The sequence below is a fragment of the Musa acuminata genome, chromosome BXJ3-7 (genome assembly GCF_036884655.1).
Source record: "Musa acuminata AAA Group cultivar baxijiao chromosome BXJ3-7, Cavendish_Baxijiao_AAA, whole genome shotgun sequence".
Taxonomy (NCBI): Eukaryota; Viridiplantae; Streptophyta; class Magnoliopsida; order Zingiberales; family Musaceae; genus Musa; species Musa acuminata.
This window is the reverse complement of record NC_088355.1, coordinates 34470410-34496482: the sequence shown is the minus strand read 5'-3', so window position 1 is coordinate 34496482 and position 26073 is coordinate 34470410. Positions and strand designations below refer to the sequence as shown.

General features: G+C 39.6%; 1 protein-coding gene across 1 annotated transcript; it reads right to left on the bottom strand.

Annotated features, from left to right (window-relative positions):
• Positions 1-7372: 7372 nt before the first annotated feature.
• LOC135642914 (peptide-N4-(N-acetyl-beta-glucosaminyl)asparagine amidase A-like) lies at positions 7373-9169 on the bottom strand. The gene has a single exon (XM_065159394.1). The coding sequence runs from the start codon at positions 9167-9169 to the stop codon at positions 7373-7375; it is 1797 nt and encodes a 598-aa protein (XP_065015466.1).
• Between the last annotated feature and the right edge of the window lie 16904 nt (positions 9170-26073).

The following is a 26073-nucleotide window of genomic DNA, read 5'->3' as shown; positions in this document are numbered from 1 at the left end:
ATCATAGATTTGGGAGTCGTTCCGAATAGCGAGAAGTCGACTTCCTTATACTGCGACAATTATGGGGCGATTACTCAAATAAGGGAACCCGGGTCTCATCAGAAGTGTTTTGAGGAGGTTCCAGCTTATCAGAGAGATCGTAACCCGAGGAGATGTAGCAGTGGAAAGAGTTCCATCCGAAAATAACATTGTAGATCCACTGACAAAGCCATTGTCTCATTTTGTCTTTGAGCGTCACAGGAGTCTGATTGGGATCAGACACATAGGTGATTGGCTTTAGGTCAAGTGGGAGATTGCTAGTCATAGGTGCCCAGCAAGCCAATCATGTGAGTGATGGCACATGTGACTTGATACAGAATCTTTTTTTCTTATTATATTTTGGCGTATATCACTTTATAACTATTGTATAAATGCATATATATATTGTGATGTCCTTGGATTTGTGCAATAGGAATCGGATCGTGATGAGATCACGATAATGAGATCGATTCACCTTTAAACACATATCCTAAATAATCCCGGTCATAGGTTACTCGAGAGGGACATCGTGATAACCGGATAGACTGGTGTGCTGTATACCCGTCCATATGATGGATGCAGCTGGTCTCATAGCTGCTCATGTAGGGACACTAGGGATACAGTACAGGTGCTCATTGGAGAATGAGTTCACTGATTGATCCGCTTACGGAATGCTGGATGGTTGATGATGCCTTATTGTCAGACAGCAATTCCGTAGTCCTAGTGGTGTATATGGTCCTTAGACTTGAGACACCAAGGATGTCCTGTATGAGTGCTCCACTCTTTGATACCAGACTTATAGGTTTGGCTGTCCCAGATCTAGTACAGCTGGTCATTGTGAGTGGTAGTCGACCTTACGAGGGCTATTGAGTGTCGACAGAGGATCATCCACTCTCGACGTCATGAGAGGAATATCCCATGTGTTCTTGCTCAGACAAATCCCTGGCCAGGGTCATTCGGGTTGAGAGAGAAAGAGTTCTCCGGGAGAATCCGATTAGAGTGAGACTTGACTAGAAACCGTATAGGTCTGACAGCACCATGCTCGATATACGGTCTCTGGGATATACGGTCTCTGGGATATACGGTCCCATGTGTTCTTGCTCAGACAAATCCCTGGCCAGGGTCATTCGGGTTGAGAGAGAAAGAGTTCTCCGGGAGAATCCGATTAGAGTGAGACTTGACTAGAAACCGTATGGGTCTGACAGCACCATGCTCGATATACGGTCTCTGGGATATTAGATGGATGAGGGACTATCGGTACATGGTAACTGAGGACAGACAAGTCCAATGGATTGGATTCCCTTGTATCGTCTGGGGACTACGGTGTAGTGGCCTAGTACGTCCGTAGTCGATGAGTCGAGTGAATTATTACATAGATAATAATTCACTGAGTTAGAAGGAGTTCTGACAGGTATGACTCACGGCCAGCTCGATATTAGGCTTAGAGGGTCACACACATATGGTAGGCATTGCGATGAGTAGAGGTTCGGATATGAGATATCCGACGGAGCCCTTGTCTTATTAGATGCAAATCCAATACCCACTAGGGAAGGACCCATTAGGTTTTGACACGGGATCTCTATAAATAGGAGGGATTCACAGCCTCATAGGCTAGAGTCTTTGCTTGCCCTTCCTATTCTCCTCTCCCTCTCCACCTCAGAGTAGGCCTGGAGTTTTGAGGAGCGTCGTCGCAACCCTGCTGTGTGGATCACCGCTAGAGAGGAGGACACTTGACCTCCTTCACCCTCTCCTAAGGATCTGCAAGGAAACAGGGATATACGATCTCCCTAGGTAACACAATCTCTATACGCAGTTTTGTGTTTTGCGGATTTTTGCGCACCAATCTTTGCACGACGACGAACATCTTTTTGGGAATCGGGGATTTTTTATTTTCTTGTTCTTCCGCTGCGCATGTGATGTCTCCCCCATGATTTCCTAACAATAGGCTCTAAACAAGTCTGAATTTGGAGCTCAAAACTATCATCTCCCATAATTCCGGGGTCTGGCGGTTGCACCGCCTAACTAGGGTTATTGCACCGCCTGGCAGAGCTCGGAGATCGAGCTCAGGTGGTTGCACCTCTATCAGAGGCGATTGCACCGCCCAGCCAGAGCTCGAAAACTGAGCCTTGGGCGTTGCCACCGCCGACCCAAGCGGTGCCACCTCTGGCCAAGTAATCTGGGTCCGAATGAGCTGATCCATTCGGCCCAATTTAGGTTTTTCAAGGGCCCAATTGTCCTAAGATTAAGTTAATGGGATCACCTCCCATTTCTAACTTAATCATCGTGCTAACTATGAATTTCTTAAGACATTTATTGTAACTTGCTCCGGTGCGTCAATCGCTTCTTCCGGCGAGCTTCCGTCGATCATCCGATGAACCCTCGGCGATGCTCCTGCAGACTTTTGGCAAACTCCTGGACTTGCGACGATCCACTTGGCAAGTTCCGACGAGCTTCTTTTGGCAAGCTTCTGGACTTCTCGGATTTGTTCTCGCATAACCTCCGATGACCGTCCGGACTTCCGTCGAGCTCTCGAACTCCCAACGTGATCATAATCTTTGACTCCGGCACAACTCCTGCTGCATGTCTTACTTCCATCGTAGTTAATCCTGCACATGTAAAACAAAACTTCGATCAAGACAATTAATCCTAAGCAATTAACCAAGTTGTCCGGCACATTGGTCCCTCGACGCTTCGTCCGATTCTTCGGCGCATCGTCCTCTCCTGTAGCCTATTGCCCAATCGGCCAGTTGACTCCGTAATTCTGATATCCTTGGCACAATACCCGCTCTTCTTGGCCCAATGCCTGAGTCCACGGCCTGAAGCCTTATGTCGATACGTCGACCGATCCACCGGCCCGACGTCTAATCTTTTGACATGTTCCTCCAGCACAACATGATTTTTCCTGCTTTAATTGTCTCATCCTGATTGAAGCATTCTGCGTCACTCAAAACACAGTTTAAAACATAAACACATATCAAGTGGTTTCATCATCAAAATACGAGATTCAACACTCAGAACAAAGTCTGTCAAGTGATAAGGAGAAAGAGAAAATGCAAAAAGTTCCTTATACTTCAGTAGTTGAAAGTTTAATGTATGCAATGGTGTGTACAAGGTCGAACATCGCATATGCAGTGGATGTTACTAGTAGATTTCTTGTAAATCCAAGCAAAGAGCATTGGGCAGCAATGAAGTGAATTTTTAGATATCTAAGAGCGAACTCTAAGGTTTGCTTAAGCTTTGAAGATGGACCATCTGTGTTGACAAGTTACACAAATGCAAATATAGCAAGAGATATTGATACAAGGAAGTCCATACCAGGTTTTATACTTACTTTTGTAGGGGGAGTTATGTCATGACAATTCAAATTATAAAGGTGTATTGCTCTCTCCACCACAAAGGCAAAATATATTGCTACTATAGAGATTTACAAATAAATATTATGGATGAAAGAATTCTTATAAGAATTAGGGCTGAAACAGAAAAACTATGTGGTGAATTGTGATGCTAGAGTGCCATTCATTTGTGTAAAAACCCAACTTTTTATTCTTAGTCAAAGCATATAGATATCAGATACCATTGGATTCGAAATGTAATTGAAGAGAAGCAGTTGCAGCTTTAGATAATTCACACAAATGACAATGGAGCAGATATGTTGACAAAGACCTTACTAAAAGAAAGACATAAGATTTGCCGATAGTTGGTCGGCATAGTTTCACGTTGAGGATTCATGAGATAGCCTATTTTATAAGTAGAAGGGGGAGGTTGTTAGGCTGACAACCCATGAATTCAGCCCATAGTGGACTTTAACAGCCCACCCCCCTATCACATAACCCTAAATCAAATTAGGGGAGTGTGGTGGCTATGATTTTTTGAGTAGAAAAACTATAGCAACGTGGAGAAAAACTGCAGTGACGAGGAGAAATAATGGCAGCAACTACGTGATTCCAAAAATAGGAGAAATGGGCAGAAAAATAAGAGAATGAAAAGGAAGAAGATAAGGACAACACAGAGAGACTGTTCTCAATCATCTATATAGTATTCTCATCTCAGGTTAGATCAGATCTACAGTATATTCTTACTGTGATTACTCAGGGAGAATTTGGATATTGTGCATAATGACATAATCCTTATATCCTAATTATTCTCTTGTGATTGTTGCTAAGGTTTTGGGCGAAAGACTGAGATTTGTATTTCATTATTCTTATAGTGGATTATCTTTAGTTTGCCCCGTGGTTTTTACGCTTTATGTTGGAGGGGTTTTTCACGTAAATCTTGGTGTCATATTTGATTGTGATTTCATTTAATTCCGTTGCGTGTTATGGCTTGCTAGTATTTATTTATATATAAAAGTTATTTCTCTTTATATTCCATCAAAGATCATGATATGTTAGGAGTCACATCTCCCTTTATCTAACATAACTATAGTTATAATACCTCGATCAAAAGTCAAGATGATAATAGCTCGCACATGTCACTTAGACTTAACTATCATACAATAGTTTTCCACAAACCATAAAGATAGGAGACATAAGACGTGCGTAGCACAAGATCATGACGAACAAGTCAACAAGTCAACTCAAGGAAAGATGTGACCTATGATAATAGCATGTTTGAAATGATAAAGTACTTTCAACAATAGTTGACTAAATCGACCTAAGGTACTATATTTAATGACGGTATGACTAAATCAACCAGAAGCGTTATTTTTTATAGTATGATTAAATTGGTCTGAAGCGTTATCTTCGATGACAATATAATCGAAATAACTTGAAGTGCTATTTTTGATGGTAGCATAATCGAATCAGCCTAACGAGATACCTTTGATGATAACACGATCAAAATAATTAGAAGTGCTACCTTTAATAATCCAAATATTAGAGGGATTCGGTCCCAAATGAACAACCTCTCTTGTAGTAGCAACCCCAACCCCTTTAGAGGAAAAAGTTTAGCCTGCCAACACAGAAGGATGTGATGGGATTGATGACTCACTGATCTAAAAGCGGAGAAGAAAAAAATTAAGCTAGAAGACATTTCTGACCTTCCTTGGTTTGTTGAGTAATCAAAATAATGCTCCGAGTACTTAAAAAGGATAAAAAGAATAAGTAAAGGGAGAAACTTATTTATAGGGCCCAAGTGACCTTTGGGCTATTGATGCCAAACCCTTTAATTACCCGACGGTCTATTTGTAATTAAGGTGTTAGTCGCATATTTGTTGAAGATTATTAGTCATAAATATTATATTCGATCTGAAACCTCATGCACTATTATATGGAGATATTTGGTTAAATCATATATATGAAATCTCAAGTCATGATTATGCGAGTCAAATCTCTCTTGATTTAACATAACTATAGATATAATACATATGCCAAAAGTCAAGGCAACTCACATGTGCTAGTCAAACTCTTTGATAAAACATCATGCAATCATTCTCAATAAACATCAAAGACTATAAGTAAGACGTGTATAGCATGAGGATCATGCTTGATAAGCCAACTCCATAATGAAAATGACCTATCACAATAGCATAATCGAAATAATCATAAATGTTATCTTTGATGATAATACAATTAGAATAGCTCAAAGCGCTACCGTTGATGACAACATGATTGAAATGATCCGAAGCATTACCTTTGTTGACAATATAATTGAATCGATTTGAAGCACTACCTTCAATGATAGCCCCATTATCTTCGATGCTCTCACTATTAGAAGGATTTGAGCCTAAAGGAGCAATCGCTCTTATAGTAGCAACCTCTACCCTTTTAGTGGGAAAAACGTTTTGTCAATAGAAGACGATAGGACAGGTGACTCACTCAAATCTGACTTAAAAGTAAAGGAAGAATAGATTAAGCTAGAAGACATCTCAAATATTTTGGTCTCTTAAGCAAGTTAAGGATCCAAAGAAAAATTATAACTTTAAGTGGAAAAAAAAAATGAAGGGGACAAGTAAAACTAGGGTGACATGTATCACACACCAAACAACAATATAATGAGAAGTGGATAACGAAGAATCCATTAAGATTACATCTACGCAAATTGTTTGAAAGGACAAAGGAAACACAAGTGTAAATCATATAATAGATATAATCTTTTCTTTGAAATAATTGGCTCGACACTTGAGCCTTGTTGCATAGTATGAGTAACGCATGATTAGCAACCCATTAATATTTGATAGCTAATGATTACTAAACAGTAAATGTTTTGCGGATTGTTATTCGAACCTAAGAAAACATTTTTGGCATATGAGAATTTGAATCTAACAACTAAAATGCTCGTCCTTCGTTTCTTACTATCAACTAAAAAAAGAGTGCTTGCCACGAAAAAATTCTCTTCCTTCACAATCCCCAAAATTCTCATCACTTTTGTTGTAATTGATGTAAAACTCAAAAGATTCCTTCAATAATTTTGGCTGTCATGCAAGCAAAGATTATTTAGCAAAGAAACTTATAAATAACTCGGTTAATACAGTATGTCATGTTTCATACAACCGAGTTTTTGCAACACTAAAGTGTTGTAAACAATTATCTCACCATGTTAAACATGAGCCAATCACATCTTCCGATGCATGTAGGTTTGTGACAGAAATTGATTAAGCTGCTCTAACTATTGGACTTACTAGAAATCATCTCGAATTTTAGATAAAAACATGGGAGGCCCTCCCGAAGATGGAGAACTCCTCATAAGCTCGTACTACTGATGATTAGTGGGGATCTTATCAGATGGTGTCAATCATGTTGGTTGAAGAGACATTGGCTGGACTCTATCAACGCTATGTTTGAGGCAAAACCTTTCTTCGACATAAGAGATGCCCAAACACACATGAATGGCTAGAGTTTCAGCAGCGACTTAGTTGTTTTCAACTTACGTTTGATTCGTTGTTCTTTACGTTTCATTTTATAATATATTTCTCTTATTAAATATACTATGTGTCAAGCGAAAGGGAAAGTATAATATATTTCGGCATTTGTGTAAAAGCTTTACTCCAATTTATCCTTTTTTTTTAACTGCCTTTTGTCATAGCATCCTCGAAGCCTTCCTTTATAGTTATTACTTATTACTTCGTTTTAGATACACTTACTCTTTGTAAACTTACAATTAGCAAATCAACAAAATAATAATAATAATAATAATAAACTATTACGAACCATAAAAGACCAACACATAGTTTGTGCTAACTCACCATATAATGACCCTCATTTGAAATATCTTATATTAATATAAGTATGACATCGAAAGATGGATATCTTATTCTCACAACACACCATAGATATTGCATTATACTCGTAACGGGCAACTGAGAAAGCAATCAACAACGTAAAGCATTAGCATCCATGCATGCGATCTCACGTCTTCAGGCATCATCAGCCACGGCAAAGCAGGAGGCCTTCCTGTCCTGGATGACCGCCCCGCCAGCCGTGGCCACGTTCCGAGCGTAGCACTTGCTCCCGTCCCTGTACTGGTATGACGATCGGCTCCTTCCGCTCCCCCATCCGCCGCCCACCAGAGCCGATCCCTCCGCATCCTGCCGGTCGGTCAGCTCTCTCGTCGTCGTCGCCCCGGCCTGCCCCTCGCTCAGGCTCACCGCCTCCATCAGCTGGTGGAAGAACCGCGTCTTCTGCAGCACCGGCACGCCCGCCGCGTTCACGATCGCGGTCTGCACCTGCAAGGGAGCATCCATCACCGTCTGCGCCCGGGCGAGCCACTGGTTTCCTCTCATCACAGTCACCATCGTCCTCTCCTTGAGGATGAAATCGATCTGGGTCACCGCCCCGCGGTTCTGCACCTGCACCTGGCTCTTCAGCTTGATCTTATGCCGCACCTCGGTGGTGAGGTTACCCCTCGACGAGCTCACCCACCCGGCGAACCGTTCGAGCCCCTCGGCCCCGATCTCGGACTGGCCGTCGGGGTTGCGCCACTCGGCGTTGCGGTTCATCTGGATGGCTGGGACAAAATACTCCACCGGACCGGCCTGCACCGCGTCCGACCAATAGTCGACCCAGAGGTGGAGGTTGGCGTTCACGAGCCAGTGTGGCAGGGCGCTGCACACACCCAACCCGATCTCGTGGGGCCGCCCGTCGAGCATCAGCGCCAGGAACGGCGTCAGGTCGAGGTCGTAGGACGGCATGTCGAACGCGCCGATTGCCGCCACCGGGGACCAGAAGACGGGGTTGATGGCGCTCGAGTAGATGACCGGAAAGGGAACGTGCCCGCCTACGTACTTCCCGTCGATTGTGGCGTAGACCTGCCGAAACGCGCCGTTGGCTCGCGGTGCCGAAGCCTTGGTTGCAGTTGGCTGGTGAAGATAGTTATTTCTCAATGGATTAGTGTACCATGATTCATCCTCGCCATGATATGACACAAAGATTTCAAGGACGGCGCGGTATGTGTTTCTGGGGATGGCGACGGTGGTGGACTCGACGCCGGTTTCGTTGTCAATACGGTACCAAAAGCCGGATCCATATTGTCCGTCGGGCTTGGAGATGGGGAGGACGTGGTCCGCGGGCTCGCGGTAAAGGGATCTAACGGAAGGGTGCGCCGCATTAGACATGGACTTCGACCCGCCGTCGTCGACCGGGCCGCGGAAGTAATGGAGGGAGACGTTGGCGCTGAAGACGCCGGGAATGACCTTGTTTGAGTTCTCCAGCATCATGGAGATAACGCCGCCGCCATCAGCCAGGCGGCGGAGGAGGGCCGTGTAGCGGGTGACGTCCTTGTGGACGCGCCAGAAAGCGCCGCGAGCCATGGGGATGGGGGTGACGGTGCGGAGGACCTCGGCGCCGTCGATCCAGATGGCGGCGACTCGGGACTCCTGGACGTCTGTGGCGACGACGCTGAGCTCGAGGACGACGCGCGTCCATGGGAAGGGGCAGTCTGAGGGGTGAGTATAATTGGCGGAGGCCGGCGTCGCGCCGACGGTGTCAGCGAAGTCGTGTTGGAGGACGACCAGGGAACAGTGCGGAGTCTGGGTGGGGAGGGCCGGGGGGAGGGTGGGGTCTAAGTGTTCTAGTGACACGCTTGGAATGGAACCTCCCGGGAGCTCAAGATTGCCATCAAAAAGAGATGGTGATGATGCCCCTGTGGTGCAAACGAAGGCGGCAAAGTAGAGATGGAGGAGGAGAAAGGATAACTCATATAGATTGGGATGCATCTTCTACGTGAAGATCAACCTTGTGAAAGATTAATCTTTGATGAATGAATTGTTTGTTGAGATGGATTGGGAAGAGAGAGTTATATAGTGAGGATCTGAAGAGAACTAACGCTTAAAATGTGTGTCACTCGTTGAATTGTTGCAGCCTTGTATTATTGCTAACAACACGAGAACGAGAAGAGGGATACGAATTATAGGCTTTAAATACTTTGAACACTTGGAGTCCGTCGATGAGGGAGATTGAATACCAGGAGATTAGGATGCTTCCCTTCACCCTCTCTCTCTCTCTCTCTCCCGTTCCGTTTTTGGTCGTCCGTTCTCCTATAGAATTATTCCTGTTGGATTGGACAAGTGAAGAGGACAAGTGAAGGGAGAACTTTATTCAACTCGACGAAAGAAGTGAACTGTGATGATAACGTATCCTAAACGACATGGTACGTTCGGTAACAGTACGATTGAATTCACTAAAGTATTACAATCGATGATAACGTAACTAGATCAGCCAAAAGATTATTTTTGATAAGCGTAGCAGAATCAACTCGTAACACTATTTTCAACAACTTGATATAGGCTTAGTTAATTTTTTTTAAATCATAGTCATGTGATATTTTTGTGTGTCTGTCTATAAAAGATCAGCATCCTTCAAATCTTTTATTGTCATTTAAAAATATATAAAAATGAAAATGTATTAAAATACTTAATTCAAAATTTCACAAGGATATATTTTGGTAAACACTTGATATACTATATAAATTATAAATATAGACTTTGTAAACTTTAAACATCACACGACAAAGGGTCCAAGATGATCCATCGCGGATAAAAATCTCTACAAGTGCCCATTTGATATTGTTGTAAAACATAACAATGATTCATCCCTAGATACTACCTTAAAGGTCCATCTAACCATGTGTCATCCGGGAAGCTCTTTGGTACTATGTTGGCAAACACATTGCACCATTTTAAAGAGCTAGAAAAATTCCAAAATAGTTGCCCGAATAGTCTATTTTTTTTGTAATTTTAACTTTATGCGATGACTATATATAACATATGTTTACATAACTAAGATAACCACTAAGGCTAACTCAAATGGAGCTACCAAGCCTACTATAAGACTTTTATATATTATGTAAAGCATGAATAAAATTAAAAAATATGAACATATACAAATATTACATTAAATACCCTTTGTACATATTTTTTCATGATATTATTCTCTCACTTATTCATTCGATATCCTCATCCAATCCTTTATAAATAATGTATCTCCTCGTTTTTGTTAAATATTTAATCTTCTCCTCTAGTTATGTCGGGTCTCTTAGCTTCCAACTATTCTTTGTCGTTATAGTTGAGTAGTTGAACTTTAATTCGATAATATTGTTTTAACATGCTAATGACTCCGACTCTGGTGTGGGGTCAATCGAGTAGTATTGATCTTTGCTTATTTTTGTAGATCCCTTAAATGATAAAAAAAATCATTCTTATTATTCGCTAGTCTCTCAAATGTCTCACGTCGCTTGAATTGAGTGAATATATATTGAAGCTTTAATAAGCATTGCCTTGTAAACTTTAAAGTTTTAATGTCTTTCCACTATAAAATTTGTCTATTTATTCCTCTTATGTCTAGTTGTTATCTTTAAGTAGATTCACATCACTTCTACTTTTGATTAACATTTTGTTGGAAATAAAGTGAACAATATATTTTTAGTAGAACCGATCACCATTGGTGAGGATTTGATAACTATTATCTTTCACTAAGTTTCTTTGAAGCGTCTTTTGAATATATGTAGAGCTCTTTTACTGAATAAATAAGAGAACTAGGATACTCAGTTTTGCCTATTCTCTTAAGAGTTGATAAGGTAAATGTTACTTGACTTCACTTACCTTCCCAAGAGTTATATTTCAAGCATTAAGCAGGTTACTAGATTTTGCCTACTCTTTTGTACACTTATAAAGCACAAGTGTTTGCACTTATTGCATTGAGTTAGTTATTATAATTCGTTTTCTTATTGTAATCGAACTCCTAAAATATAAAATTTTTTGCCCAAAATGAGTAAAATTTTACCGTAACTTGGAGCAAGTCTCCGATAGTTTTAGTTGCATCTGAGATTGTATCATATTCTCTATCATTTCCATCACCTACGACTCTAAGGAGAAAATGATATAGCATCGCATATTTCCTAATATGTTCCTTAGTTAAGCACTTGTGCATCGATCTAAAATCCTCCATTTTTGACTATCTTGATGAGAAGCCTATCGACACTAGTGTCTTATGAAGTACTTTAGTCTTTGCTCTTCAGTAATGTCTTTATATTTACAGTTTATCTCTGTATTTTTTAGCTCATTGACCTTTTTCACAACCAGGTGCTCCCCCTTCATGAGAGTAAGTGACTCCATGGAGGTCCCTCATCTATGGTACTATAGTGCTACTATACCTATGGCCCAACTATTCATTATCTCATATTTGTGTCTTTTTCTTCGCGATCAATAGATATGCCTCTACGATACTATGACACTCCTCTAAATCTGTCTCTCTTCTGACTAATACTTGGTTTTGAGTATCTAAGTTCCTGTAGACTCATTGACACTTTCTCGCCTCTTTTGACCATCGACTTTAACACCTTTGTGTTTTTCAAATAGCTCTCCTTGGTCAATGGAAAGATAGACTACAACTCTCATGCATAGCCTCCATAATCATGTTACAGGGCTCACGCTGATTCTATTATTCTTTACATTCTTTGATAACGATATTTGCTCACTCGACATTATCCTTCGACTTACTGGGTTCCCTTAAGCGATTATGAGTTCTAGGACAATCCAACTCTCCAATTACTCCAATCATACTTTTGTATAATTAAATTACTAATCATAGGTGTCATATAAACTAATCACGTGAGTGATGACACGTGTAACATGATACATACTCTTTTTGCTTATTAATTATTTTGGTATCTTTTCTCACTTTATATTCCCTATTGCATGTATTATAATGTTCATGGATCTGTATAATGAGAATTGGATTATGATGAGATCATGATAATGAGACTAATTCGTCTTTAAACATAGACCCTAAATAATCTCGATCATAGGTTACTTGAGAGGGATATTGAGATAACCAGATACACTGATGTGTTGTATATTCATCCATATGATGGAGGCGGTTGGTCTCATAGTTACTCATGTGGGGACACTAGGGATATAGTGTAAGTGCTCATTAGAGAATGAGTTCACTAATTGATCCACTCACGAAATGTTGGATGGTTGATTAAACATCATTATCAGATAGTGATTCTATCATCCCGGTGTATCTGGTCTTTAGACTTGAGACGCTAAGAATGTCTTGTATAAGTACTCCACTCTTTGATACTGAACTTATAAATCTAGAAGTTTCATATCTAGCACAATTAGTCTTGGGAGTGTCAGTCAATCTTACGAGGACTATTGAGTATCGATAGATGATCATCTACTCTTGGTATCTTGAGAAGAATATCTCATGTATTCTTGCTCAGGTAAATCCTTGGTCAGGGTCATTCGGATTGAGAGAGAAAGATTTCTTCGAGAGAATTCGATTAAAATGAGACTCGAGTAGAAACCATATGGGCCTGACAACACAATATTTGATATACGGTTTTTAAAATATTAGATAGATAAGGAATTATAGATACACCATAACTAAGGACAGACATGTTCAATGAATTATATTTCCCTGTATTATTTGGGACTATGGCGTAGTGACATAGCATTCTGCAACCGATGAGTCGAGTGAATCATTATATAGATAATAATACATTGAGCTAGAAGGAGTTCTGACAAACATGATTTATGACCAGCTCAATATTGGGCATAGAGTGTCAGACACCTATGGTATGTGTTGTGATGAGTAGAGGTTTAGATATAAGACTTTCGTTGAAGCCCCTATCTTATTGGATATCTGATAAGTTCCTAAATTATTGGATCCTACGGATGAGATCCAAATGTTGAGAAATCTGGGGAGACATCACATGCATAGTGAAAAAACAAAAACAAAAATATTAGATTTTTACAAAAAAAAATTAGTCTTTTATCATCGTGCAAAGATTGGTACGCAAAAACCTACGAAACCAAAAACTATGTGTGTAAGAAGATTGTGTTACTTAAGGAGATCGTATATATCTAAATTCTTACAAATCTGTGGGAGAGGATGAAGAAGGCCAACTATCCTCCTCTTTAATGATGATATATAGGATACGGGTTATGAAGATGCTTCTCAAATCGCTGTTCAAATCTCCTCGCTACGCGGACCACACAATCTAGAAGGGGTCGACCCTTCTTACTATCCATCTGACCCAAATAGGGGCTATAGGTTAAGGAGAAGAGAGAGAGATAGAGAGGGGAGAATAAGAGATGACAACCAAAATGGGTGTAGCCTATGACCTTTTGGTTCCTCCTATTTATAGAAGCCCCCTATTAACTTAACCCTAATGGATCCTACCATATTGGGTACTGGATATCCATATAATTGCTAGTCATAGGTGCCCTGCAAGCCAATTATGCGAGTGATGGTATGTGTGACTTGACATAGTCTTTTTGCTTATTATTATTATTTGACATTTTATCACTTTATAGTGCGTGTTGCTTGAATATATTGTGATGTCAAAGGATTTGTGTAATGAAAATCGGATCGTGATGAGATCACGATAATGAGACTGATTCACCTTTAAACACAAATTCTAAATAATCTCAGTTATAAGTTACTCGGACATCGAGATAACCAAACAAACTAATACGCTGTATACCCATTTATATGATGGATGCAACTGGTCTCATAGCTGCTTATGTGGGGACACTAGTGATACAATATAGGTGCTCATTAGAGAATGAGTTCACTAATTGATCCGCTTACGGAATATTGGATGGTTGATGATGCATTATTATCAAACAGCGATTTCGTAGTCCTAGTAGTGTATCTGGTCCTTGTTAGGATCAAGAGCACTAAGAGGGGGGGGTGAATTAGTGCAGCGAAAATCTTTCAGCGATTTAAAAACGAAAGCTGCGTTCGTCCGATAAAAATGATTTCGATGTAAAAGCCGATTCTAAGATTACTTAAGATTAAGCGCAGTTTACGTCTAAGCACAGTTTACGTCTAAACTGAGTTTACGTCTAAATACAGTTTGCGTCTAAACACAGTTTTGCGTCTAAACACAGTTTTACGTCTAAACGTAGTTTTGCGTCTAAACTCAGTTTACGTCTAAACGCAGTTTTACGTCTAAACGCAGTTTTACGTCTAAACACAGTTTGCGTCTAAAAGTAGTTTACGTCTAAAACACGGTTTTATGTCCAAACACAGTTTGCGCAGTTTGCGTCTAAACATAGTTTTGTGTCTAAACTCAATTTACGTCTAAACGCAGTTTTACGTCTAAACGCAGTTTGCGTCTAAACGTAGTTTTACGTCTAAACATAGTTTTACGTTTAAAAGAAGTTTACGTCTAAAACATAGTTTTATGTTTAAACACAGTTTGCGCAGTTTACGTTTAAATGCAGTTTTACGTCTAAACGCAGTTTGCGTCTAAACGTAGTTTTACGTCTGAATGCAGATTCGAAAAGATTAGCACTTAGAACTTGTTCGTAAAGGCGCAGAGAGCAGTAGTTATGTAGGAGGTTTGCAGTAATGATAAGGTACTCGAAATAAAAGCAAACCAGAGATTTAGAGTGGTTCGGTCAGTCTTGACCTACTCCACTTTTGGCTTCCTCCTCCGACGAGGTCACCGACGTCAACTAGCTGCCTTCCTTCAATGGGCGAAGGCCAACTGCCCTTTTACAGTTTCACTCCTTTTGATGGGCTCAGGAGACAACCCTTACAGAACATTTCTCTCCTCACTTTTACAATTCAGAAGCTTAAAGAACAGAAGGAGGAGACTTATAGGCTTTACAACAATTTTGAGCTCTTAGAATCACAGAAAGAATCAAGATTTTGGTGTGTAGGTCTATGTCATTTCTGTGCTGAATGGGTGGGGTATTTATAGCCCCCAACCCAGTTCAAATTTGGAGCTCAAAACGATCAAATCCCGGAATTCCGGGATCAGGCGATTGCACCTCCTGTCTGGAGAGGTTGCACCGCCTGGCAGAGCTCGGAGACTGAGCCCAGGCGATTGCACCTCTCTATCAGGGGTGGTTGCACCGCCTGAGTCTAGCTCGGAGACTGAGCCCCAGGCGGTGCCACCTCTTGATTGAGGCGGTTGCACCTCTCTGCTAGAGCTCGAAGACCGAGCTCAGGCGGTGCTACCTCTCTATCAGGGAGGTTGCACCGCCCAGTCTAGCTCGAAGACTGAGCTCAGGCGGTTGCACCTCCTGGCTGGGGCGGTTGCACCACCCAGTCTCGCTGGGAAACTTAGCCCAGGCGGTGCCACCTCCTGGCCTAGGCGGTTGCACCTCCTAGTGCAATCAGGGTCCGAATGGTTAGCTCCATTCGGCCCAATTTCAATCTTTTCAGGGGCCCAATTGCCCCAAGATTAAGCTAATGGGATCACCTCCCATTTTCCAGCTTAATCAACGTGCTAACTACGATTAAATCTAAGATAATTTTTGCAGCTTTGCTCCGATGCGTCAATCGCTTCTTCCGGCGAGTTTCCGGTGAACTTTCGTCGATCATCCGATGAACCCTCGGTGATTCTTCTGCGGACTTCCGGCAAACTCCTGGACTTTGCGACGATCCATTTGGCGAGTTCCGACGAGCTTCGCTTGGCAAGCTTCTGGACTTCTCGGATCTGTTCTCGCAGAACCTCCGACGACCGTCCGAACTTCCGTCGAACTCTCGAACTCCCAATGTGATCATGATCTTGACTCCGGCGCAACTCCTGCTGCTTGTCTAACTTTCATCGTAGTTAATCCTGCACACTTATCTCAACATATAGATTAGACAACAAATGACAATTGACTTCATCATCAAAATCCGAGATTCAATAGTCCTTAGACTTGAGACAACAAAGATGTCTTGTATGAGTACTCTACTCTTCGATACTAGACTTATAGGTCTGGAGGTTCTAGATCTAGCACAACCGGTCATCGAGAGTGATAGCCAACCTTACAAGGACTATTGAGTGTTGATAGAGGATCATCCACTCTCGGTGTCATGAGAGGAATATCACATGTGTTCTTACTCAAACAAATCCCTAGCCAAGGTCATTCGGATTGAGAGAGAAAGAGTTCTCCGAGAGATTCCGATTAGAGTGAGACTCGAGTAGAAACCGTGTGAGTCTGACAGCATTATGCATGATATATAGTCTATGAGATATTAGATGGATGAGAAACTATAGGTACATGGTAATTGAGGATAGACGAGTACAATGATTGGATTTTCTTGTATCGTTTAGGGACTACGGTGTAGTGGCATAGTACGTTCGCAATTGATGAGTTGAGTGAATTATTATGGAGATAATAATTCACTAAGCCAGATGGAGTTCTAACAAGTATAACTCACGACCAGCTTAATATTATGCCTAGAGGATCACACACATATAATAAGCATTATGATGAGTAGAGGTTCGGATATAAGATATCTATCGAAGCCTCTATCTTATTGGATATCCAATAAGCCCTTGAATTATTAGATCATATAAATGAGATCCAATAAGAGCCAATCATATATTATTGGATAGAGATCCACTAATATAAGAGACTTGGGCAGTTGGATGGAGATCCAATACCCAATAGGGCAGGACCCATTAGGGTTAAGTTGTATGGGACCTCTATAAATAGAAGAGAACTAATGATTCATAGGTTATAGCTTTTTTTGGATTGTCTCTCCTATTCTCCTTCCCTTTTCCTCCTCAGATAGCAGGCTTGGAGTTTTGAGGAGCATCATCATAACCCTACTGCGTGGATCACCGATAGAGAGGATAACGCTTGACCTTCTTCACCATCTTCTACATATCTGTAAAGAATCAAGAATATACAATCTTCATAAGTAACATAATCTTTAATATATGCATGGTTTTAAGTTTCGTGGATTTTGCACACCAATTTTTGTATGACGACGAACACATCTTTGGGAAATTGGGGATTTTATTTTTTTGTTCTTCTACTGTGCATGTGATGTCACCCCCAAATTTCCCTACACTAATTACACAAGCCTCTTAAATTAGTAAATCTCTATCTAATAATCTCTCATTGACTCTTATTAGATCTCATCCATAGGATCCAATAATTCATATGCTTATTAGATATCCAATAAGATAAAGATTCTAACAGATATCTCATATTCGAACATTGACTCGTTGCAATACCTATTATATGTGTATGACCTTCTAGGCCCAATATCGAGCTAGCCATAAGTTATTCCTATCAAAATTCCTTCTAGCTCAGTGAATTATTATCTCTATAATAATTCACTCGACTCATCAACTACGGACGTATTAGGCCACTATAGTATAGTCCCCAGATAATATAGGTGAATCCAATACATTTGACATTTCTATCCTCAATTACCATATATCTATAATCCCTTATCCATTTAATATTTCAGATATTATATTCTAGACATAGTGCTATGAGTCTTACATAATTTTTACTCGAGTCTCACTCTAATCAGATTCTCCTAAAGAACTCTTTCTCTCTCAATCTGAATGATCTTGGCTAGAGATTTTCTTGAGCAAGAATATATAAGATATTTTTTTCATAACACCAAGAGAGAATGATCCTCTACAATACTTAATAGCCCTCGTAAAGTTGGCCACCACTCCCTATTACCAGTTGTGCTAGATCTAGAACTTTCAAATCTATAAGTTCAGTATCAAAGAGTGGTATACTCATAAAGACATTTTTGGCATCTCAAGTTAAGAACCAGATATACCACTGAGATGATGGAATCATTGTCTAACAATGAGGTATTATCAATTATCCAGTATTTTGTGAGTTGATCAATCAATAAACTCATTCTCCAATAAGCACTTACCCGGTATTCTTAGTGTTACCACACAAGCAGTTATGAGATAAACTACCTCCATCATTTAGATGAGTATACAATACACAAATCTATCCGATAATCTCGATATCCTTATCGATACTCAATAGCCCTCGTAAAGTTGGTTGCCACTTCCGATGACCAATTGTACTATATTTAGAACTTTCATATCTATAAGTTCAGTATCAGAGAGTGGAGTACATATCTAAGACATCTTTGGTATCTCAAGTTTAAGAACCAGATACACCATTGAGATGATGGAATCATTATCTAACAATGAGATATTATCAATCATCTAGTATTCTCTGAGTGGATCAATCAATAAACTCATTCTCCAATGAGCACTTATGCGGTATTCCTAGTGTCACCATACGAGCAACTATGAGACCAACTACCTCCATCATTTAGATAAGTATACAACACATAAGTCTATACGGTAATCTCGATATCCCTCTCGAGTAACCTATGATCAGAATTATTTATGGTCCATATTTAAAGGCGAATCGGTCTCATTATCATGATCTCATCATGATCCAATTCATACTGCACAGATCAATGGATATCACAATATACGTGGCATATAAGATAAAGTGATAAAATATCAAATAATAGAATAAGCGAAAAAGAGTACATATCATGTCACACGTGTCATTACTCACGTGATTGGCTTGCAGGGCACTTATAAATAGCACCAATAAGAGTCAATGAGAGACTATTGGATAGAGACCCACTAATTTAAGAGCTTGAGTGGTTCGATAAAGATCCAGTACCCAATATGATAGGATCTATTATGGTTAAGTTGATAGGAGGCTGCTATAAATAGAAGAGAACCAAAAGGCTATTTGCTAGACTTTTTTTTTTTTTGTCACATCCTATTCTCCTCTCCCTCTCTCCTACTCAGCCAATAGCCACTATTTGAGGAGTGTGGACAGCAAGAAGGGCCGACCCCTTTTGATTGTGTGGTGCGCGTAGCGAGTTGATTTGAGCAATGATTTGAGGAGCATCTTCACAACCCCTATCATGTGGATCACCGCTAGAGAGGAGGACGATTGACCTCTTTCATCCTCTCTTATATATCTATAAGATTTAAAGGATATATGATCTCCATAGGTAATACATATCCTTTAATACGTGTGATTTTTTAGTTTAGTGAATTTTTATGTATCAATCTTCGCACGATGATGAAACATTCTTTTCTACAGAAAATTTTAGGATTTTTATTTTTTATTCTTTCGCTGCGCATATGCTATTGCCCTAGAATTCACAACATAAATATCTCTTCTAAGATTAATTAATACTTGTATTCGAAATCCCTCTCGTTGTATGCCACTCCCATATACTGATGACCAATGCTTTTATCCAATGTAAAATTCGTTACACACAAAAGACCCACCTTTATCATATTATGACATTCACTCCTAAAATTTATAACTCTTTTTGTCATCGTGTTACTACCAAAGTGGAGCTTCTAGTAGCCTCTTAATCATACCTCTATATGATCAAATCTCTCATGGGACCATATCACATTATTTAAAATTGCTCACCATGATCCGCTACTTCATATCATCTCTTAATGATATCTTTATTGTATTTTAATCTATATAGGATGAACTTGAACTATGATCTCTCCATGTGTGACCTTTGCTAGCATATCATAGGGTCTCTTCCACCATTGATTGTGTTCGCTCATTTGACAATCGATCTTTGTCTACTTGCTCTCTGGCTACACATAGATGAAGCACATCTCTATGATAGTTTGTTGCTAAATAAATCTTAAAGTCAATTGACTTCATTGAAATTAGTGCGTTATTGTCTGAATCCTAGAAAATTGACTTCATTGAAATTAGTGCGTTATTGTCTGAATCCTGGAACTCTACCCCCAACATAATATCCTCTATATAGAGCTTCCTTTGTAGTAACTCAAATGGTAGCACTATGATATATTCTTCAAGAGTATCTATTTCTATATTCTCTTACCCTGTGTTAAGGCCTTTTGACCCCAACTTCACCTCCATAAGTTGAGTTGCCTTAGTCCTGTTAGGATCGGAGCGGCACTAAGAGGGGGGGGTGAATTAGTGCAGTGGTGAAGTGCGATAAACTTTTCACGATTTAAACACTTTTCGGAAACTTCGTACGATAAAAGCAACGTTTTCGTTTAAAACCGTTTCGATTGCGTTTTAACTTGAAGAGATAAGTAAGACGGAGACAAAGCAGTATAGCATTAAAGTGCAAATGGTTTGCAGTAATATAAATGACAATAAGTAAATGCAAACCAGAGATCACGCCGATTTTACAGTGGTTCGGTCAAATAACCTACATCCACTTGCGAGGCCCCTCTTCGATGAGGCTCCCACCTTCCACTAGCAAATCTCTTGAAATGGAAGGGTAAATACCCCTCTTACAACTTTTACAAGCGGTTCACTCTCTTACAAATTTTCAGCAAGAAAGAAGGAGGTGAACACTAGCAAATTGAAAACAAGACTAGCAAAGACTCTTCTAAGACTTTTCTCTCAATCAATTACTTCTCAAAAAGTTGTAATCTCAGCTGAGATTTGAGGGGTATTTATAGGGCTCAAGAGGATTCAAATTTGGGCTCCAAAATTTGAATTCTCTTTGGGTTCTCGATGCTGGCGGTGCCACCGCCTATCAGTGGCGGTGCCACCGCTTGTCAGTTTCTGACACTGACAGTGGCTGGCGGTGCCATCGCCTAGGCCAATTCAGCTCACTGGTTGGGCTCCAAACTTGGCCCAAACCAGTCCGAACTCGGGCCCAATTGGCCCCTACTTGGGTTATAGGATTAACACCTAATCCTAACCCTAATTAATATGCTAACTACGAATTTAAAGATATTTTCTAAGCTATTACAAATTTCGTAAGTCAAGACTTCTTCCGACGAGCTTCCAACGAACTTCCGACGGTCTTCCGATAAACTCTCGGAAACCATTCTGCGGACTCCCGGCAAGCTCCTAGACTTCACGATTTGATCTTGGCGAGTTCCAACGAGCTTCTTCGGCAAGCTCTGATCTTTCTCGGTGAGCTCCGCGAACTTCCAACGAACCTTCTGGCGAGCTTCCGAAAAACCCTTCGGCAAGCTCCCTACTCATTCTCAGCTAGTTCCGGCAGCATTCCCGACGAACCTTCGGACTTCCGTCGAACTCTCTAACTCGCAACAAATCCTTTGCGCTTGACTCCGACACTTTGTTTTGCTTTATCTCTTCATCATTATCATAGTTAATCCTACACACATAAGCCAAAACTCTACTCCGATCTAGATAATTATTACAACGCGAATTGACATTCTGTTGCCCGGCACATTATTGGTTAGCGCTTTGTCCGATTCTTCAGCACATCGTCCTCTCTTACGGCTTGTTGCCTAATCGACGGTTGACCTCCGTAACCCCGATATCCTTGGCGCAATTCCGCTCTCCTTGGCCCGATGCCCGACGTTCGAAGCCTTATGCCGTCCAATATCCTGACATGATCTCCTCCGTCACAACATCAATTCCTCCTGCGTTAACTGTCTAATCCTGATCGAGTAGACCTGCATCACTCAAAATGCAGTTTAAATTATAAACACATATCAAGTGGTTTCATCATCAAAATACGAGATTCAACATCTCCCCCTTTTTGATGATGACAACCACTTGATGACGGAGTTAACCTTAACTCCCGGAGTTTAAACAAACTCCCCCTATCAATATGTCATATTGATAGAACCTTGAATTCAAACAGAATTCAAGTCATTGCAATATTCATCATGAATACTTGCAACACATCATCATGAACATATGCATAAAACTTATGCATCACATGTCATGTCATCAACATACTTTTCTCCCTTTGTCATCAACAAAAAGGAGAAGTACCACAATCAAGTGTTTGTTATATGGGTTCAACTCATTGCATGAAAAACATAATGTTAAATTTTTATCATCATGCAATCTAGTAATTTTACAACATTTTAGAACTTGCAAGCTAGCAATTTAGAGATGTTCAAGAAAGCAACTCTTACTTTTTGAAATATGCAAGTTTTATAAGCTAGCAAATTCAAATATATGCAAGTTGGCGTATTTGCTTTTCTTGAGATAAGCATGATAGCACATTTTTGTATTTTCTTGATGTTTCAAGCTAGCAATTCTCGGTGATGTTCAAGATAGCAATTTCTTCTCTTTTGAATAGTGCAATTTTTGCTTTCTTCTTGAATTGTGCAAACTGGCTATCTCCCCCTTAGTCATTGTCAAAAAGAAGGGAAGACTCTTTACATCAATTATGACAAAGGTAAGTATCAATATTATTTGTGCATCATTATATTTTCAAATTAAAACATGCACTATTTGAAAAACCTTATATTTCATTCTTACACGATATTGAATAAATCAATCAACATTATGAGGATATCATACATGATACTAAAATTTTTAACTATTTATCAACATTTTGATCATGATACCAAACATTCATCATTTAGAGTATTCATGATACAAAACATTAAATCAATATTTATAATACATTATTTTAGCAACAACTCATAGTATTTTAAATCATGATTTACAACATATGTAATACATCACATCATAATTAGAAAGCACAAGTATTGCATACATCATTGCGAATCATAAATATTTCATATCATGATGGTATCAATTTGTCAAATTATAGCCTACCATGCATGATCAAAACTTCTCCCCATTTGTATTTCATGCATAATTTTACTTCATCACATTAGGAGTATCAAGAGGAATTAATTGGGTGATGAGATAAATATTTCACGAATACATAGAATTGTATAAAAAAAATCATATCATAAGTGTTTTATACATTCATATCATCACATGAAGAAATATAAACAAAAATTAGTGATGAGATATTACTTCATGAATACAATAAAATTCATATAGCATATCATAGTTTATTAGAATTAGTCTTCCTTTTGGTGAATAGCAAAAAGAATAGTAGGAGAGCAAGATCTCAATTCATGCACATCAAATATTCAATCATTAAAATCATGATTTATCTAAAAAATTCTCCTCTTTAAATATTCAAATCATGATGAACATTCTTGGTTTACATAAAATTTCAAAACATAATTATCAAGATCATGAATACTAAAAGACTATGAAACATTTCGACAAATCTCCTTTTAAATAGAAAACAATGTTGATTCATAAAGAATTTCATGTTATAAATTTCAAGAGATCAAGATCGTGATTTCGATAAAAAATTATTCAAATTTAAATCATCAAAAGCATTAACAAAATCCAAGAGATTCACAAAGATGATACAAACGGATTCATCAAAATCAATAAGATTGAGCAAAATAATTTTCAAGAATGTTTTCCTCTTTTCGATTGTTTCAAAACATATGATTTTGTTTCATTTATGCCTAATAAAAACATATATAATGTTTAAAACCGAAAGTGTAAGATTTGTTACAACAAAAATTAATAAGGCACTTTCATTATGGTAAAAATCAATAATCCATAAATCACAAGATTCATCATGCATAATTTCAAAATTTATTAAGCATGATCATTATGCATAACATAAAATCATCGAGATACACATGCATGGATTAATCCTAAGCATGATCACATATTATATAATTATCATCCCTAATGTTGCATATATCATTCAACATTTCAAAACATAACATGCATGAAACCTTAGCAATATACTTTTCATGATCAAATTTTTAATTTTTCAATGATACTAAAAAGGGAAAAAATATGATATAATTTTTGAAAAATAATTTTTTATTTCCTATTCCTACTATCTAAATTAAGCACTCATGAAAGACTTCAAGTAATTTCAAAATAATTCAAGAGAGTTGAGTTACTTACCTTGTAGTCGAAGCCCGTCAAAGCCCAATTCGCCGTTTCACCTTTGGAAGTTCTTGATTCATCCTTGGGTTCCTTCCTTTTCTTTGGCCTCTTCCTCCGTTCAAGTTCATTATTTATTTTAGATTTTTGTTTAATGAACTTATTAAGATTTAGTGTTCGAAGTTCAAGTTCATCATTGTCCTCATCACTTGAGTCATCGCTCAAGTGGTATTCATTTGTCCGGAGTTCCAAATCCTTCCTATTCTTTGGAAGGTGGTTCAAGTGTTCACCGTGTTCATCATGTGCATTGCACACCATTTCATATGTCATCAATGAGCCAATAAGTTCTTCAAGTGGAAAAATATTTAAATCTTTTGTTTCTTGTATTGCGGTTATTTTAGGATCCCACCTTTTTGGAAGGGATCTTAAGATCTTGCTTATGAGATCAAAATTCGAAAAAGATTTACCAAGAACTCTTAGATTATTGACAATATCCGTGAAACAGGTGTGCATGTCGCCAATAGTCTCGCTTGGTTGCATTCGAAAAAGCTCAAAATCATGTAATAAAATGTTAACTTTCGAGTCTTTGACTCTACTAGTTCCCTCGTGCGTGATTTCAAGTGTTCGCCAAATATCAAAAGCCGTTTCGGACGTAGAAATCAGATTGAACTCATTTTTGTCCAAAGCGCAAAATAAGGCATTCATAGCCTTTGCGTTTAAAGAAAAATACTTCTCCAAATCCGACCATTCGTTCATCGGTTTAGAGGGAAGTTGAAAATCATTTTCAATGATATTCCATAAATCCAAATTCATAGAAATTAAGAAAACTCTCATTCGAGTTTTCCAATAAGTGTAGTCCAATCCGTTAAACAACGGTGGACGAACAACCGATAAGCCCTCTTGAAAGCCATGAAGAGCCATTTCTCTCGAGTGTAAATCCGAAATGAGAAATACCAGGCTCTGATACCAATTGTTAGGATCGGAGCGGCACTAAGAGGGGGGGGTGAATTAGTGCAGTGGTGAAGTGCGATAAACTTTTCACGATTTAAATACTTTTCGGAAACTTCGTACGATAAAAGCAACATTTTCGTTTAAAACTGTTTCGATTGCGTTTTAACTTGAAGAGATAAGTAAGACGGAGACAAAGCAGTATAGCATTAAAGTGCAAATAGTTTGCAGTAATATGAATGACAATAAATAAATACAAACAAGAGATCACGTCGATTTTATAGTGGTTCGGTCAAATGACCTACATCCACTTGCGAGGCCCCTCTTCGATGAGGCTCCCACCTTCCACTAGCAAATCTCTTGAAAGGGAAGGGTAAATACCCCTCTTACAACTTTTACAAGTGGTTCACTCTCTTACAGATTTTCAGCAAGAAAGAAGGAGGTGAACACTAGCAAATTGAAAACAAGACTAGCAAAGACTCTTCTAAGACTTTTCTCTCAATCAATTGCTTCTCAAAAAGTTGTAATCCCAGTTGAGATTTGAGGGGTATTTATAGGCCTCAAGAGGATTCAAATTTGGGCTCCAAATTTTGAATTCTCTTTGGGTTCCCGATGCTGGCGGTGCCACCGCCTATCAATTTCTGACACTGACAGTGGCTGGTGGTGCCACCGCCCAGCCAAGCGATGCCACCGCCCAGCTCTCGGGTGCTGGGCTGTGACACCGCCTAGGCCAATTCAGCTCACTGGTTGGGCTCCAAACTTGGCCCAAACCAGTCCGAACTCGAGCCCAATTGACCCCTACTTGGGTTATAGGATTAACACCTAATCGTAACCCTAATTAACGTACTAGCCACGAATTTAAAGACATTTTCTAAGCTATTACAAAGTTCGTAAGTCAAGACTTCTTCCGGTGAGCTTCCAACGAACTTCCGACGGTCTTCCGATAAACTCTTGGAAACCATTCTACGGACTCCCGGCAAGCTCCTAGACTTCACGATTTGATCTTGGCGAGTTCCAACGAGCTTCTTCGGCAAGCTCCGATCTTTCTCGGCGAGCTCCGCGAACTTCCAATGAACCTTCTGGCGAGCTTCTGAAAACCCTTCGGCAAGCTCCCTACTCATTCTCGGCTAGTTCCGGCAGCATTCCCGACGAACCTTCGGACTTCCGTCGAACTCTCAAACTCGCAACAAATCCTTTGC

Bases quoted from the DNA above. Each gene is read 5' to 3' on its own strand.
- LOC135642914 (XM_065159394.1), bottom strand. From the start codon at position 9,169: ATGCATCCCAATCTATATGAGTTATCCTTTCTCCTCCTCCATCTCTAC.